The sequence below is a fragment of the Acartia tonsa genome, chromosome 3, assembly GCF_053477335.1.
Source record: "Acartia tonsa isolate MP-2025a chromosome 3, ASM5347733v1, whole genome shotgun sequence".
NCBI classification, from domain to species: domain Eukaryota; kingdom Metazoa; phylum Arthropoda; class Copepoda; order Calanoida; family Acartiidae; genus Acartia; species Acartia tonsa.
Genome location: NC_137262.1, coordinates 20,759,286 through 20,778,372, shown reverse-complemented (window position 1 = coordinate 20,778,372; position 19,087 = coordinate 20,759,286). Strand labels below are relative to the sequence as shown.

Sequence of the window (19,087 nt, the reverse complement as noted above, 5' to 3'; positions counted from 1 at the left end):
TTTAAATTACTTAGTATTTTAAAAATTATACTAAAGGAAATGTTTAAAAGGACAGCTAATACTTTTGGAATATTTGTGGTTCTGATGATTTGATATCTTAAAACTCTTTTTTTAAAATAAAATGAGGGGGTTTAGTGCCATATGTGTAAGTGATGGAACTCCCTTTTCATTGTGTCCAAAGATAATGTGCTTGAAAAGTGGGAAAACATTTTTCAACCTTTTAATTTACTTGATTAGCTCGGTGGATATTTTGACAGAGGTCTAAAGATAAGCAAGTATATAATAATTACTAATATATTAATTAAAATTGAATCTGTTATAGGAGCTAGTTTCCCTGGATTTATCTATCAAAGGTGTATTAATCTAATATAAGCACATAATTTTAAAGTTGATTATAAAAATGGTAATAGCTTAAATAAATACACATTCCAGGTATTTTCTATTTACCTTCTAGTAAGCAAAATATTATGTCACTTGTTCAAGTTAAATATTATAAGGAAAATGAATTGATCAAATATGATTTTACTTATTTATGCCTAAAGTCCTGATAATTGTTCAACATTGGGTTGTTTTAAGTTCCACAACTAGGTCCTACGTTGCACAGACAGAAACTTAAAAAATAAATATGTTCATACAAAATATTTAGAAAATTATACTTTTGTAATGTTATTATATATGTACTTTTTAGTGGAAAGGTGTTCTATAATTTATTTAGTCTGGCTGGATCTGCAAGTTTTTCAGTCGGTGACGCTCGTTTTGTGATTTATCCAAATGTTATTAAAGATAAACAGTTGATTTTTTTGTTTAAATGTAAGGCCACTTTTAGAAATTGGTTTTGAACAATGAAAATGGTTTTACAATTCTTCTTCAATACGAGATAGACACACACACACAACTCTTATTGAGGCAACAGATTCGGTAAACTTGCCTAAAAGTATAAATAAAACTTATCATCGAAAGGCTAATAATAAGGTCATTCTAAGTTAACTACTTTACTATTATTTCTATAATGGCAAATAATATTAGTTATTAAAACATTATTGCAAAAAATATTATGGCCTATTATCTCAGCCATTTATTTGTGTAATTTTGTAATTTTTTGTGTAATTTGTCTTTAAAATAAAAGCTTATTAAATATCAAAAGATTGACCGCTTGTTTTATTGTATTGAGTTATCTATACTCTATAGCATCGTTTTAATCTCTCTTTGGACAGATGAATATAGTATTTCTTATTCAATATTAAATATCAGTAAAACAAGGAGGGCATAATCCATAATTAGCGAAGTACAGAATCAAAGAATTTATCCTAGTTAGAGAGTAGATGCGTTGTCCGGAAAATGTTGTAGAAAGACTGAGAGACAAATTGTGCTATAGAGTAGTTCCTTATTAATAAAGGAATTTTAAACGATTTTTTGGCAGCCGATTACTCCTGTATCTATTACTAGCTACTGCACCCCTAGCATCTAGGGGTTGGAGAGCCACAGAAAAGGGGCGTGAAATAGCCTCCCAAAAAACCCAAGACTTAAAACAAAAATTATAAACAGCCTAACAAACACCAAGGAAACTACATGTGAAGTTTCTCGAAAATGGAGAACTTGATTGGTTCTGCACTTATTGAAATCTTACAGACAAAAAACCTTTCTACTTTAAATTTTAAATAGATAGCATTGCCGGCATACAGATAACGTGAGGTAAAGAGAAGCTGTGCTACAAATAAAGCTTTATATCTGTAACTTACCCTTTCTATGTTCATGTTGACCCTATTGTTTAAATATTGTAGCTTTGCTTTGTGTGTAGGTCTGACCTATAGATTGGGTGAGGGGATAGGTAAAACATTAAACAACATAGATTTTTTTTCAATGTTGATAACTCAAAATCATGGTATTTTAGAAGCTAACAAAATTTAATTTCAAAAGAATCATGTAACGATAATGTGATTTTATCATCACCAGAAAGAAGTTTAATAATATAATAATGGCGATTCTTATGTTGATTAGACACTATAGTTGTGATAACATCTTGATATCATAATTATTTATTTATCCTTTCAGAGTATCTTTAAGACATTTTTTTAGATAATAGAAAGCGAATTTTATGGTGAGAAAGAAACAGATATATCTTTTTAATTTTCTTACTTATTGAACGCAATTTTCTGTAGCTGATTCTGTAAACTGATACTCTATTAATCCTTTTATCCCTGTTACTATCTATATCTAAAACCCACCTTTAGTTTTACCCTTACCCCCTTATGTTCCTTTAAAATTAAAATTTCTCCCATCACACCCCCTTCCTCCTCCACTCCCCCAAATTGTCTCCTACTGTGCACCCCCTACTGGGGTTCTTTATGCAGCCCCTGTGCAGTAGAGTAAAGCACCTTTATAGGATGTTTTACCTAACTGCCAAAACATATTATTAAATTTATTTAATTCTGGAAATTTTGTTGTTGTAATTTTATGGTTTTAATTGTTTTGTTAAGTGCAGATGTACAAAACTGCGGCTGTTATAACCATATATCTTAATTGTTTCGAAAAAGCAAATAGTTTTATTTATATAAATGTTTCTACATTTGGCCGTTTTTTGAATAATAGAAGCTAGAATGTTTGTGTGAACACCCGCATATCTCTAGCAAAATCGGAAAGATAACTAAAAATACATTTTTATTTTGGTATTACATGGAAATCAATAATTGGTTAGCGCTGTGGGAGAAAACTTTAGATAAACACATTTTTATTTATGTTGAAATTTGAGAATTTTTATGAATAAAAACATTTATTAAATCCTTTTTATATCGATTAGTAATATACATATTACTAAAGAAATCACTTAATAAAGTCAAGCCTATGTCCCGAAGAGGTGTGTTTATCTATTGCAGTTAACCTATCCTAGAAACTACTAAAACAGGTATACCTATTCATACCTATTCAATATTTATGAATAGCCTAGTTACGTTACTATGTAACATGTATATTGGCATGGCACTGAGTTAGGCTATTGAGGCTTAGCGGCGTAGGTCACCTTAGAATAGTTGTACAAACAATATTAAAACACAACCAGGGATGAATATTTTAAAAAGGTATTTTTTTGCTTACCTATTTCTTGGTTAATTTTTTTCATCTTTTTTTAGCGTTGTATAAAAAAACAAAGCTTGTATAACGTACAACAAGCGGCTTTTGACTCTCCATTCATTACAAGTTCATTATTAGGAAAGCGTTCCGTTGTAGATATTTGTCCCAAAACGAAAAGTGTTTGATGATCTAAATGTACATAGACGTAAACATGATCTTGTTATTTTTCATTTTACTAACAGCTGAAAACTGTCTGCAATGTTTTATTTTTTTTAACTTGTATGTCTATTCTACTGTTTGTTCAGAATACCCATCCTCTCCCTTTCTGAATAAAATCTATCAATTTGTCCTGAAGCAATTGGTATTTAAAAAGCCAGCAGGAGTGCAAATTTTTTATAAAATATTAGGGGAGGGGGGGGGGGGGAAGTAAATATTTGAAAATTTAAAAAATGTTTTGGTAAATAATTTAAAAGTAATTTAAAAGTATATAAACATGTCAATTTTTAAAGCATTTTTATATTTTTTCAGACCTATTTAATTTTTTATTTAGGCATACGTAAACATTCTATAAAATCTTTTATCAATAAAAAGTACTTCAAAAGTTTTAAATTTAATTTAACTTGATAAAAATTTGACAAAGGAAACTAATTAGAGTAAAAATGCATAAAAATATTTTCAGTTTTCTACCTTATTATTGAGAAAACAGGGATAATAATATTCATAACTATGACATTACATTATATTGTACACTTACTACGTTTACCCTTTCACTCCCTAAAGTGTAGGTTGAAAATGAGAAAAGATTTTAATTAAGATTTGTTATAACACTATAGGTTTGCTTCGCTTCAAATTGGATAACTGAAAATATACAATAAAAGATTTAAGAAGCTTTACACGGATCAATTATGACTCAAGACCTGCAGGCTTTAACTAAAGAAAAGCCTCGCTTTGAACAAACTCTAGAGAATTTGGTTAAATCAAGTTTTTTTCGCAATGCATTGGTTTAATTCAAAATTGTTTGAAAATAGATTTCTGTGAAAATGTAAAAAAATCGCAAAGTTGAATAAAATTTGATTGGAAACAAGGATAATATTTTCAACAACAATGAATCTCACAAAATATCATGCCTGGATGTAATAAACTAAATGATAAACGACTTAGACACAAAGTTAGTTTTAGTGTTGCTTCAACAGAGTTAGATTAAGAATAGTTGCTTTATAAATAAAATTCATTATGGACAAGCCAATTTATTAATACAGAAAGTGTCATTCATCTAGCTTATCTTTAAATTAATGTACAGACAGGCGGTAATTATAAAGCAGCTTCAATTGTATTTAAAAAGCGTACTGTCAGGTATAGAGTAACTACATCTCTACTGAAAAGAAATGCAGTTTAAAATTTACACACACATGCGATATCTGCTGTTAAGTCGCTTCCGCATTTTTTTACATTAACATACCACCAAAACCGTAATTTATGTCATCGAAAAATTTGTTTTTATCCTCACCTTCAAACAACAATCTTATTTATAATATATTTTGTTTCTTTGCAATAGAAAATCATGCAGATTTGAATTGTGTTTGCGGTAGTGAATGCATAACGTGATATCTATGACTTGGGAAAACTTTAAAGGCATGTCCATGGTTACAGGTATAGGATAATGAACTAATCCCCCCCAACAAAACTTTACAATTTTGCTTTCGGTAGTTTGTAAATATTACGGGGGAAGAGCACTTTTGTAAATGAATTAATCCTAGTCTTTCACAATATGGAGATTGGAGAGAAGATTATTTTATCCATTGTTCTATCCTTGTATTCATGAGAACGCACTTCTTTCAACATTTGCAGAAAAAGATTTCTTTATTAGGCACACGGACAGTGACAATTTTAGAAAAGAATTTGTCCTTCAGTTTTCATTTATAAATATAAAGGTGAGAAAGATAGCATAAAATCATACCAAGACTATATTGATAAATAAAATAGCCAATTCCTAGACCTATGTGAAGCTTTCTTAACGGAAAGATAAAGAATACTTACTACTTTTATAATAGAATAGTATTGCTTCAATTCCCTTCTACTGATATTTACTCATATTTAATACTTACATTTAATTTATGTTAGATTTTATAATGTCAACCATTTTAAGAAGCTAAAATAATTTGCAAGTGAATTTGTTTGTCTTTTTATATTTAACGCAAATGTCTTCAAGTATTGATCAGAGCAACACATTTTAATTATATGTATTCCTCCTCGTGCTATGTCAAAGGAAAACTAGCTTCTGATACAGCAAAGCATATTTTCAAGTTTCTCAAAATTTTATGCCTTTTCATTAGAAATTTGTTGAAATAAAACGGGGATGAGAATTAGAAAACTTTATTCATGTTTTAGTCGGCTGGAACAGTTTAACAAAAAAGATAATTGACATGCTTGGTATAAATTTTATTTTAAATTTTTGTAGTATTGTAACCCCAAGAGGGTGTGTGGGTAAGCTTCCACAATTAATACACCACACTACAATTCATACTATATGTCCACAATCTAAAAGGACAACTAAATATCACCATTTTTTAAAGTAAAAAAGGGTGTCTGTCTAACCCCCCAAGAAAAGATCTAAAAACCACCCCAGGTATATATTCCATGAAATATAAGTAAAAGTATCAATATTTATTTGACTATTGTTCAAACATTAAATTTATTAACAAAGATAAAGTTCAATCTAAGTTCAAAACTTGATAAAGCAAAGATATAAGGAGTTTTCTATAAAAAGCAGATCTAATATTTTCGTCATTTTTAATATCTGCAATTATAATGACTATTAGTTCTCTACCTTTTTGACATAGTCTTATTACAATAAATCTTTGAATATGTGGTTGTTTCTTATTTAATAATTTATTCCTTTAAGAACAAACTATACATAATTAAATCACATAGTCTTGAAGTATTAATATATACAGTTTAAAAAATAGCACATAAATTGTTAATAACAAGAGATATTATAATGGTTGTTAAGTAGTTAAATGTATTAAAGCTGTAACAAATTTCATACCTAAAAATTCATTTTAATTGTCAAGCATTTAATAATAGCTTCAAACATAATGTAGTAGAAGTTAAATTGCAAATACTAAACATAATCTTAGAACAACACTGTTAAATACAGATTCATTGTATTGAATTCAAATTTCATTAGTTTATGTTGACTATATATGGCATTTTATTTAAGTATTCTTGGCTGACATATTACCGACGCGATGTAACATTATTCGATGTCTTAGTCGATATTGTAACTATGGTCATATGTTGATAAAGTTTAGGTAAATAAAAGTTGACTAGGTTAGTAACAAAACATTCTTAATACATTTCAAAGAAATATTCCTTTCTCCATATATATAGTTTGCCATATTCAAAAATGTGTCTTTGTTGTGTATTTAGTTGATATTATACAAATACCTGTCAGAATTCAGCTATGGACTCTCTCCATAAAATTACTCTCAAGGACAATTATGTCTGTAAATAGCGCAGCTAAAACAAGTTATAAATTTGGTTAATGATAACAGAACTTTTCCTTGTTATGAAATGAAATGTTTAACCCTTAACGGTTGGGGTAGGGGAGGGGGAATGCTATGATCCTACAGGTCCTTAACCTCCAGGTCTCAACAAACTTTGAATGACTCCTGTGAAATCATGTTTATAATTATAAAATAAGTTACATGACACATTAGAAGTTTGTGAAAATCCGGTGGCGTTAACCCGCGACCACCGAAATGTTTTGTTTTTAAAATTGGACATATCCTAATTACAAAGTAGCTTCGTTACTAAAAACAAAAATAAATAGATATTTTGGCAAGTTGTTAATATGTTATACAACAACGATCGTGCTTATTAAAATAAAATAATATTGGCATAGTTTAGGAAGTAATATTCTCAAACAACCAATATTCAAACTATCCAACAAACTATTCAATTGAAAAACTTTTATGAAAATCTTACAAGTTTTGCGAGGTTTTTTTTCTTAAGTTTTTCAATAAACACAATAAGAGCAGGATATTTGTGTAGAATAACAAGGACAATTGTGTCTACTAGACTAGAATCAAATAGATGCTTCTTAAGATGTACTGCTGGATTCTTTGTGATGATTCTTATGGCCAAACAGCATCTATCTCACTTTATCCGACCATCCACCTATCTGTTTGTCCCTCAATAACAAAATATGATATTTGCTGATTTTACCCAACTCTTTTAAAGATGTGCCTTTCAAATAAAGGAATTAAGGCTTGATTCAAACACAAAAAAAACGTGTAAGTAGAAAAGAAAAGGATGGGAATGAACTTATTCAAGTTGCTTACAGCCTGACCATCTTACAGACATACGAACACATAAAACCTGCAGATTAGCTGCGCTTCTACGAGAAATTGAATACAATAAAATTAAAATTAATTGGAAGGCAAAATATTTACATTGTCTACATTATTAGCATTTCTTGAAATATCCCTTCACTCAAAAGTATATCATTCAACCTCCCCCTCCTAAAAAAGGAGAAACCCCTACTCTACAACCAGGCTTTGGCTGTTCAATCTAAAATTGAAGTTGTTTTTGGATGCTATGAAAGATTGCCTCGATAGATAAACTTTTAAAAATGACAACAATGGTCCAATGGAGGTGGGTTGTGTGTCTTCTAGTCGATTAAATGTATTTATTTCTACCGTATTTCTAGACGCAACGATGTGCAAATAAGAAAAATGAGAAAACTTTTATAATAGGTCAAAATCTACAAAAGCAACGCCTAAAAAAATATCTTAAGTAGACTGTACTGTACATACATACTAAATTTGAAACATTTGGCCCCAAAATACCATTTTTTGCTTTCTTTCAATAATATAGTTTGCATACTTTTACCTTACTTGAAAGCCCGAAAATGCGAAATATGTTTTTTATTTGTTCTTGTTTTGTAGTGTAGTTTTGAGATAAACATTTAAAAAGAAACATGCCGGTTATTTAGATGTTTAATAACATACAGTTCATTTATTGAAATATTTTTTATTATATAGAAGCTTAGAATGTTTGAAAACATGACTTTTAAAATGAGATAGGTATAACTATCAAGGAAAACTGTATGTTGGCCTATATAGGTATACATTTTATGAAAACCCTATAATTTTCTCAACATGGTCATTACTTAACATTGCTACCCGTCATATACGTGCACATATGAAGGAAATTTTTAATCATATAAAAGTCTTGCTTTAAAAATTCGTATTTACACATTTAAAACTTTTTTAGTTTAGTTTACTAGCCATGTAACCGCATATTCGTTTAATTATAGCTTCTACAACTTTTACTCAGAAGTTATAATTATGTAGTTTTATCCAAAAAATTCTCAAGAAAATAAAAAATAAAAAAAATTGTTTTGGGAATTACAGTAAAACAGGTAAGTCGCTAATCATATCAATATAGTATCCTATTCGACCATTTTTTGCCTGCCATTTTGGGACTCCATAACATCAATATAAACAATCAGAATTGCATGTCAAAACAAGATTTCAGTTTTTTTAATACTATTTTATTTTGAGGAAACAAATCCCTGTCAAGGCTTACTTCCGTTTTCTCTACCTCTTTCCTAGTAAAACCATGTACATTTGTATATTAATTTAAAAGAAATTCGCCAAACAAACACACACACACACGGTGTTGGTTACGTCCGTCATAATTTGGTACATAATTTTAAAGAGGGTATTCATTATTGTTATTGGACAATTATAGTTGTACCGGTACGGTACTATTCTCTTACTCTTTTATTTAATAAGCGTCTAGTGTAGCTTTTGATCACAATTCTAAATAAAAACGAAAGAAAATCTATATGTCTCTGTCATTTAAAAAAAATGAAAAGACATGATTGTATTTTCTTTTTGACAGCTATGTCTTAGTAACTAAGTAAATTTTATACTTTTATCTTGTGTGTTTTTTCTGGAATTATTATTGCAAAATAAACAAACCTATCATTGAGAAGGCCAAAGTCTTTTTTTATGCTGATATATAAATAGTCTAAACCCTTGCAATACATGGTGGCAAAAGTGATATCAACCATCCCTAATGAATAAATACTTAATCTTAAAGTGGACCACAATCAGTTTAAAAATTAAATTTGTAAACTTATTCTAGTTTAGTTAAGTAAGAGTAATGAGAGTTCCTGTCTCAAAATATATAGTTTAAGTTTAGAGCTAGTTTATATTTTAAAGTGAAAACAATTGAGATGTTTTGAGAGGTTTATTTCTTCAAGAGTATACTTAAAAAAACTTCTTCAATAATCCACACTGGAAGCAGAAGAAGACATTTTCTCTTGTTTTTCTTCAATGTAGGGTAATAGATTTTTGTATAGACTTAAATTTAGTTGTCGAAGAAATAAATTTTACAAAAAAAATCTACATTTTTTGCTATTAAGCAAAATGTAAAACAAATTAAGAAGAGTAATGTTGTGGAGCCTTTTTGAGTTAGCATGAATGTAGATGCAAAGAAAAATAATGTGTCTCTGTTGGCGCGACTGGTTGTAACTTGAGACTTTGTTAATTTTAGGATTAGTTATTTTATGTTTTACAGAGAATATCTCTACTGGTTACCCATTGATAAAATTGCCCATTCCCATTTATTTATCCATAAATCAAAACATTTTTGTAAATAAATTAAGTAGTTATAGTCTTATATTTTTATCTTCCTTAAAAAAACTTTTTATGAAAACAAACCAAATACACACTTGTATAAGATTTCATGAAAGAGTGCTCAATTGACCCTGTCTGAATCACCGGTGTTGCGGATATTCTGTACTGTCCCGCCCTACAGTAGCCCGTGCTATATTACTCCGACTTCCCCGCCTCCTTACCTCCCATAAACCTAATGCCCTTTGTTTTAGCTCCTCTTCCCCACCCCCCCCCCCCTCCCAACTCCATATGTCCATTACAATTTTATTCCTACGCTTTATTATAACTTCAGTGCATCTTTGAATTTACGAGTAGAAGGTGAATACTTACACTTTCATTAAAAAAAATATATAATTGTGATGTGAAAAACTTTTAAAAACATAAATAATTTAGTTGGTTATAAGAAAATAAAGTTAAAAGTAGATTAAAATACATTTGGTGAAAATGGATTGCAAAAATGACTGTTAATAAAACACAATAAAATTAGATTAAGAAGTAAGTAATTTAAATTTTTTCGCTATATGGTTACTAACTTAGGCTTTAGCATATCTAGGTAACAAGTTAACAAAAATTCAAATTAATAAGAACAGTAAAGTTATAAAAAGAAATAATTTAAGAAACAATATTGAAAGAAAAGAAAAACACAAGATTGTATTTTCAAATGAAATTGAAAATAAATTTGAATTTAAATCCTAATATTAAAAGAGTTTACATTTACAATTGAACTTCAAATAAATAAAATATCTCAATCTCTCATATTTTTTAGAGAAAAAATACTAAAACCGAAATTTAAAATTTTGTCTTAATTAAATATGAATGAAATAATAGTTATTTCTCGCATCGTATTATAAACGGCTTTCCGCGGATATAGAATGTACAATTATAAGATTAAAACTAGTTTTTTTAGCCCCGAGGTGCCGGAGGCACCAGCTAAAAAAACTGGTTTTAATCTTATGATTGTACATTTCTATATTCGTAGAAAACTGGATATAATTCGATGCTAGGCATAGTTTTTTCGTATTGCTGAGAACCGATTCCTGTCCACCGGATTCGAATGAATACGAGAAATTATTTTAAAAAGCAGTGTTTTTAATTTGGCAAAAGAATTAAATGAAATCATTATGTCAACTTTAATTACTAAATTTTAACTGAAAACAAAGAAACTTTTTTCTTTTATTTGCTGAAGAATTTAGACAAAACTGTCTGTTTAGTAAATTAACAAATATGTCTTTAAAAATTGTGAAGAATTTTTAAAATACTTTTCTTTTTAATCCCTCCTAATTGCCGTTAAATTAGTTAGATAATAGTTACAAGCATTTTAGCAACAAATTAAATTTTTTTAGATTTTTAAGTGTTTATATTTTTAGTACTGTTATTATATTATTAGTTAAGATAACTTAAATTTCATATGATTTCACACTTCCATATAGAGAAATTTACTAAAATTAAGTAACATTTTATTTAAATTAAAATACCAAGAAACTAGAAGAAAATTAAATTTCTTGTAGTTTAGCAGCCAATTCCATCTTGTTATTTGTTGAACTAAGTGTGCAGTCACTTCCACATATGAATCATATTTTCAAATTATTAGAACCGCATATCATTACAACAATTCACAGACTAATACTTTTTTGCTTCTTTTTAATCAATTAACACCAATCTTATTTATTTGTTAATTTGCCTTTTTACGAATAAGAATCCTAAATAGTTTAAAAGTAAATAATAAATGATGCGGAAGTGAAGGCCCACCAATTGCTGAACGCCTGCCAAAATGTGAAAATATTTTGAACAAGAAAATTTATAGGTTTGCAGTGTATGTATATATGTATTATACGCCAGGGATCCAGGGATATGAGTTAGATTATTGAATTAAAATCTTTCTTTGCCACATCAAAATAAGTGCCCTCAATATATTTAAGTATTGCAAAAATATAAGTATTATTTCAGCTGTGGTCATTTTTTTCAATAACCATTGAAATTGCATGTCCGATTCATTTATCATGTATAAACTTCAGCCCATGGTAGCTGTTTAACACTGATGTGTGGAGAATAATGGGTTGTAGATCAATTTTATAGTCAATGTATTTTCCCTGTTTTCGTGATTATATGCAATATATGTATGTATTATTTGCAAATTTATACCCATACATCACAAGAATATTCACAATTTACTGAAAAGTACAACACCAAAAGTATTGAATCAATAAAATATGTATGTTTCAAAATTTTTTTAAAAAATAATTTTATATTTATTGTTAAAATTAGATTTTGTCAAAACAATCATCATTTCTCATTGCTAAATATGATTCTTGAAGAATCTCCTTATAGATTTAAGAAAATATAGTTTAACATGAGACCCATATAGTCCATTCAAATTTTTTCTTGTTATTAAACTTTTGTGTACACTGTTTTACCATTTTTTGGTGTACAAACTATGAAATAAGACGTGTGGAAATGTTGGTGCGCCAGGCACACGTATTTCATATCTTTGCAAAAATTATTTTTGAGAAATCTTTGCGAATATCTCTGCGCGGCCCTTCCTCATAATTGTAATGGATATATTATCATTGGATAAATAACTCGTGTAAATGTAGCATTGTTTTCTTTGTTGGTACCAATTGTAACATGTTCTATTTTTTTTTAAATCTTAGAAGTTAAATCTTAGTTATTGGAAATGTTGAATATTTTTAATTTTGTCTTATCCATTTTTATAATTCTACTATTTTGATGTGTGTATGTTAAACCCTTTGATATCTTGTGGCAAAATACAATTCCATCAAAGTATTTTGCTGGGGGAAAAAGTTTGGGATATTTTTAAAAACCTAATTTTACCCTAGGTAATTATTTGGCAGTAGAAAATGAACATTATTGAGATAAAATAGGTTTTTCTTAATAATAAAAATAAAATGATATTGTTGCTGGTCCTCGAATTCCCTGTGGTTTGACCAGAAATTTTCTCTGAAATTTGTTTGAAATGAAATCATGCAAATGTGTGTGGACCAGAATAACAGGGAAGTGGAAACACGTAGTTGGCCCCGATAGCCTAAAAGTTTAAAATGGTGCAAAACCTATCAATGTTGGTTGACATACAATTTCAATGATTTGTGTCTAATTTTAAGCATAAAATGACATATGATTAAAACTAGCCTATTAAAGTCGACGCGCAACACCGACACCTCTAACTCTATTTTAACAATGACACTGTGTCTATAGATTTATATTTGTAAATTAACAGCACTAAAATATAATATAATTACGGTTTCCGATTAACCTTTTCTTCTATTTGTTTTTACCTTTTTCATATTGGGGTATTTTTTATCCGTGTCTGCCATTCGTGAAGTATGGAAATTATGTTTCTATACTTTGCAAAATACAAGTTCTGTCATTTTTGCATATTTTTTAGTCAAAATTATTTAAAATAAAACAAGGATCTAACTATAACAGAAAGTAGCGAAGAACAGGAACAATAAAGCGTAATCTACGAACAGCTTATAGAGAAGGTGCTCACTAAAATTTGAAGTCCTCTTAATGAACTTTAAGAATAATGAAATCTCATTCATAACGTTTTTGACGGACAGGTGGACAAATCTGTTCCTAAATTCAGTCGTTTATCTTAAACAGCAGCAGAGAACACTATGGCTACTCCATAAGCGTCAGATATACAAAATTATAGAATAGCTTCGCTACTTAAATTGGTTTATTTATATTTGAAATATGCAATATGTTAACAATGCCATTCCTTGGATATTAAATGCTAAATATTTGTTAAAAAATTGCAGCAACAAATTTAGCATATTTTTGCGTCCTACCTTATTTGTTGCCAAAAGGCCTATGGCTAAAATAAATACAATAGGTGCCAACATAAAAATAAAACAATAAAAAAATAATTACATTAGGTAGTATTCTAATAGTATTGTAATTTGAAGGAAAAAATAATTGATATTTTTCGCAATGTTTATTTTGCATTTTTTCATGGTAAAGATATTTTTCGTGAATTTGGCAAAATTTAGACATTTTTTATATTTTATACATCCATCAAAATATTCTTACAAAATAAGGGTGGAACTAATTTTTCAATGGCTAGCAGATGTTTAAATTTTTAGATTTAATACTTACAGCCTTTGTTTGAATTTTTAGTAGATTTTTGTGTTTGTTTTTGTAATAATATTCACGCCCAAAATTTGAATTTGATGATTAATTAGGTGATTTTGATACTAAATTGTATTCATATCTTGTTTTCAAGAATTTAATTAATTTTGTTTTGCCCTTTTCAGGTATGGGTTGGAAGCAGTTGAGCGGCTGGGGGATAGCAGCTAGCAGCTATAGCAGCAGCTGGCGGTCAATATCCCAATACTATGCAATAATTACTCTTCTAATTCTTCAAATTTGCATCATTACCAGCGAAGGTAAGTTTTTTATTGTCAAGTATAAGTAGCATAACTACTTTATGATTAAAGCATGTCTACTTTTAGAGTTAATTTTGAAAGTGAATACACTATATAGCAAATATTATGATTTATTCACATTTGAAAAAAATAACTGAAGCCAGATGTAGAGCAAAAACAATTAGTATAAAGGTACACAAAAGACATAACATATATTGTAGCAAGGATTTATAGACGTTGGTCTTACCTTCCAGGGATAACAGAATAGGACAATGGAGATAAATTAAGGTTTCTAACTTTGTGTGAAAATCTGCCTTTGTTATTTATATGTACTTGAGAAAGAATTAAGTTGCAGATTTTTTTTCTTTCATAGTCCTCTGTCCCTGATCTTAGCTCTAGAATTGTAAAGAATAAATAGTCTTTGTAATTCGAACCAATTTGTTTTGGTTCTGTTTATCCAATGGTTCTAGTTTATAATTGAATAAAGTGTTTTAAAATCTTATCAGGGAACATTTTTACAACCATCAATTATAGATCTAATATTCCATAAAATTAAAGTTCCTTCCATAAAAATAGGAAATACTAAATTTTTAATATATTCTAATATAATAGAAACTTGTTTAGTTCCACAAATATAATGTTTCTAAATCACTGTATCGAATATTATTAAATCCGTTGTTTATCCAATTTGTTTCCCTGCCTTTATATCTCCACCAATTGTTATTAAGGTTTTATTTTATTATATAATTTGCCTACCCGCAATAAATCTAAACCAAAGCCACTATTCTCAAAATTTCTTATAAAATAAAGGCAATAAATTCTAATGCAATGGTTTTATGATTGTTTTTATAGTTGAAAGTAATCTTATTTGTTGAAAACTTACTTTCAGAAAGAAAGAAAGATTTGGTTGAAAAAGTTTTCACATTTTTTCTCCAAATACCATCTTTTGAAAGAGTTCAATTTAATGTTGGAGAAAAAAATCAATTTACTTTTTCAGAAGCCAAGAAAGGACATGTACTCAAATTTTTTTTAGAAACTTGCTGGTGATTAATAAAAATTTGTTTTAGGATCAAGGAGTACAGAAAATCTTTCTATGTACACCCTGTCTTCCTATTTTTTCATGGGAATTACTGACCCCATCCCTGCAGCGGCGATGGTTCAATATTTTACCATTTCTTGACAAAGATTAATGTGAACAATTTTGTTCAACTAGATACGTAATTTCAATCAAGTAATTCTTTAAAACAACCTTCTTTAAAGATACAATTTTAACTTCTAACTTAATTCAATTTCATGAATAGGAGACAGAAATTAAATATATATGTGTAACTTAGAAAAGCATTAATTTTAAACCATTCTTGTGAAAATGTAATGAAATTAAAATTAATTTCGACTATTGTTACAGTTTAATAACATTTAAACTTAAATCAAATTTGTTTGTGATTTTCTCTTAAAAAACACCTTTTCTCTCTTTTAAAGCATTGGTAATTTCTTATCTACCAAAAAACGTCATCTATCTTTGCTTTCCTTGTCTCGTATTGACAAAGAAAAGTTTTTTGGACCATTTATCAATTGAATTTAGAGAAAGTGTCTTCGCCTTTCAATTTTTCTCCTCCCCCTCACCCCAATATTTTCTTTATGCCTTTTCTGTCTCTTTGAATCAAAGATAGAGGGTAAGTTAAATAATGATTTGATATTTTGCATGGCATAAATCAAATAATTTTCATAAAAAATTGTGAAAGGTAGTAAAAACCAAAAAATTTATTTTAACTTTACTTAAATTACTATGTGTATGTAAGAATTGATTGGTTTGCTTGTTTGCTACAAGCTGTGCAACATGATTAACTATACCTTACAGAGTATCAACGCATTTTTTGTCATACGACTGTTGCCTAAATCCTTGGAAGCGACTGCAGCGGAAAAAATTAATCTTCTACGGGGCCCAGGATTCACGATTTCACACAAATATCAGCCACAGTGGACAATTTTTACGTAAAAAATTAATACAATACGGCAGACTAATAGAACCGAAGTTATAATAAAACGGATTTTTATCTTTAACAACTAATTTTTAGCCCTGCTTTTCAATTTATAATTAGAATACCATTCTCTGTTTTCAATATAAAATTGTGTTTTCATTCAATTTTGAATTAATCAAATTTTATTTTTGTGTGATTTGATGGAATGTTTAAATTTTATTTGGAAAATATGATGTATTATAAAAATAAGAAACATTCGTACGAAATTTTTTTTAAAAATGTGCCTCAGTTCTTTAACTTTTTAAAAATGCTTCTAGGGGGGAGTCGGAGCCGGTTTTATATTATTTTAGACATACATATTTGATGAAATATATAGTGGGTGGATAATATTATGAAAACTTAATAATGTGTTATTACAAGTGTCCTTCTCTCACACACACATACTTCACTCAATTGGTTATAGAGTGGCTTTGCTTTTACAATATTACAGGAACATTTTAATCATTATACCCTTTTATTGTCATGTTATATTAGAATCATAAAAATACCTTTAGAACCATTTTTTTACAAGAAAAAAATGCTGTAGTTTTTAAGATTTTCATTTCTTACTAATGGATGTTAGAATCCTTGTTTTAATTACCTAAAATTACAAAATTGTATAGCATTTGTTATAATTAAGACTTATCTAATGCACTTAAGATGTCTAAAATTAAAAAATTACTGTGTTTTATTGTCAGTGGCAGGATAGCTTAGGTGGTTTATGCATTGTAATTTTATAGTATAAAATTTCTATAAAACTTGCGTTAAGACAGACATCAATAAAGAAGTGAGACAAACTAATAAATCTGCTCTCTCTGTATATATCTATCTATCCTGCTACCACCCATGGTTGATGGTAGAGACAATACATAATTATTTGTGTGGTAATGATTATAATTTTCAACAAAATACTCCTTGGTCAAAATAACATGTGTAGTGCCGAGGTGTCATTAATTCTAGATAAGATAATAGTAATTTTAGTTTTTGTATAATTAGTTTCCGGTGCAGTGGTGCCTTACACCTTATGTTAAAAACATCTAAAATCTTGTCACTTTTAAAACCCCAAGTTATATTTTTGTATTTGATTTTAATGTTTTGTTAAAGATGAATTTAAAGATTTTATCAAAAAGATAAGTTGTAATAAAATTTTTTTGGATGTTGATGTAGGTATACCTATTTATCTTATTATTCTACAATAAATAAAGTACAATAAATTATTTTTAGTAATACATAAATATAAAAGATGTATTATAGATATAAATAATTTTAGTTTTGATAGTAAAAGTGTTTGAATCGCCAATATTTTGAAGCAAACCCTTTGGTTTATAGGCTATACAAAACACTTTGCTTCGGATAGGGAATGATAAAGTAAAAAAACACGAATGATGAAATAGGATTTAAGTAATCCAAGTAAAATATAAACTGATATTTTGTTTCTTATACTGCATAATTTACCATCCTTTCTACTTTTTTCAATTCTTGTCCCTCGTCCGTGGAAAGTTCATGATATTCTTAGTGCTTAGTAAAGCTGTGAATATAGTTTGGCCATTGTTTTAAAAAGATTGTAAGCATACTTGCCAAATTACGACACATACTGGTGGGTTTTTTAATTAATTAGAGATTATTATCTTATTTTTGTCCTTATAAAAGTTCTAAGTACTTTATTACATAAAAATAACTATTAAATGTGCATAATCTAGATTTTAAAACTAAATTTTTAAATCACCAAGAGTTTTGACGACTTTCAAATTTTGTGGAGCGCTCAAATGCTTTCTGAATGCTTAACGATTAACGACTCACGATTCTTTAAACGGGTATCTTTACTATTATACATTGTTAATATCAGAGCTACTCTATATATAGGGTAAGGCCATTGGTCCTGCAACAGTCATTTTCTAAAAAGTCGAATAGAAAAATGAATGTAACTTAATTTTTAAAATTCTAAAACTATACGGAAATATCATAGGGATTGAATTGACATATCTCCTAAATGTTAAACTTTCTAGATTCTCTGTATATTATGATTTAATGTAATTTTGGATATAATTAACCTTGTTGAAGTATTCTCTTCTATTCTAATTATATCAAAACTTTTATCATTGTTTCGGGACATAAAAATGGCATTTAGTATGTAATATGGTGTAAAACGTAACTTTTTTCTGTAATTTTCAAAAGAACAAAAAAATTTACTTCTTGATAAGTTAAATTAAACCAACTCTTTTCTTATTACTCAATGTTTTATTGAAACCAAAGTTAAAACATGCATATAACATTTCTCTAAATTATTACCAAGCGTTTTTTCCTACATTGTTTTAAACAAGATTCTCATACACACACTTTCAAAATTAAATTTTATGTGTTTTTGGTCCTCGAATTTCATGGTAAAGGTTAAATTAAACAATTTCAAGCTAACCCAGGGGACAGAGAAAAATATTTAGAAAATTGCATCGCTGTGCTGTTATTATATTAACATAAGACTTAGAATAATAGCTTAGGTCACTTTTATAAAATAACATAAAGCATTGAAATTTGAATTCGATAGAAAACCAACACGGACCTTTAAAAATCTTAAAAGTTAAAATACTTTTAAATTTTCTATTCTCTTTCTTAAAACCTCTTGAAAAGATTAATATTAACATATACATATTTGAGTAAAATCTTTCTAAATACTCAATAAAAGTATAATATTTTACCACGGTTCAGTTTTGGTGCTATATTCACCCCGCCCCCTATCCCCGTCCGCACAATATCCCCGCCCACTTTACCCTCATTAATACAGTCAAGAATAACAATTTATGAGAACTGTATGCACAGATTTGAACGCTCCCGTCCCCGTTAAGCTGGAAGTTTTGTATTGACTTACAATTTATTTACTTAGCGGCATTTCATTAAAGTGACGGATTATTTTTTATTGGTATAACATGCTGTA

At 28.6% G+C, this 19,087-nt stretch overlaps 1 protein-coding gene across 4 annotated transcripts in view; it reads left to right on the top strand.

Annotated features, from left to right (window-relative positions):
- LOC145313612 (latrophilin Cirl-like) overlaps positions 1 to 19,087 on the top strand; it is a 195,999-nt gene that overhangs the window by 153,550 nt on the left and 23,362 nt on the right. For 2 of the 4 annotated variants that reach the window (XM_080153084.1, XM_080153086.1), the window contains exons 1-2: positions 10,046 to 10,250; positions 14,030 to 14,161. In XM_080153084.1, the coding sequence (XP_080009210.1) occupies positions 14,032 to 14,161 (130 nt within the window). In that variant the 5' untranslated portion in view covers positions 10,046 to 10,250; positions 14,030 to 14,031. Of the gene's footprint in view, positions 1 to 10,045; positions 10,251 to 14,029; positions 14,162 to 19,087 lie in introns of those variants that run through there. The other 2 variants (XM_080153087.1, XM_080153085.1) reach the window with 1 other exon arrangement.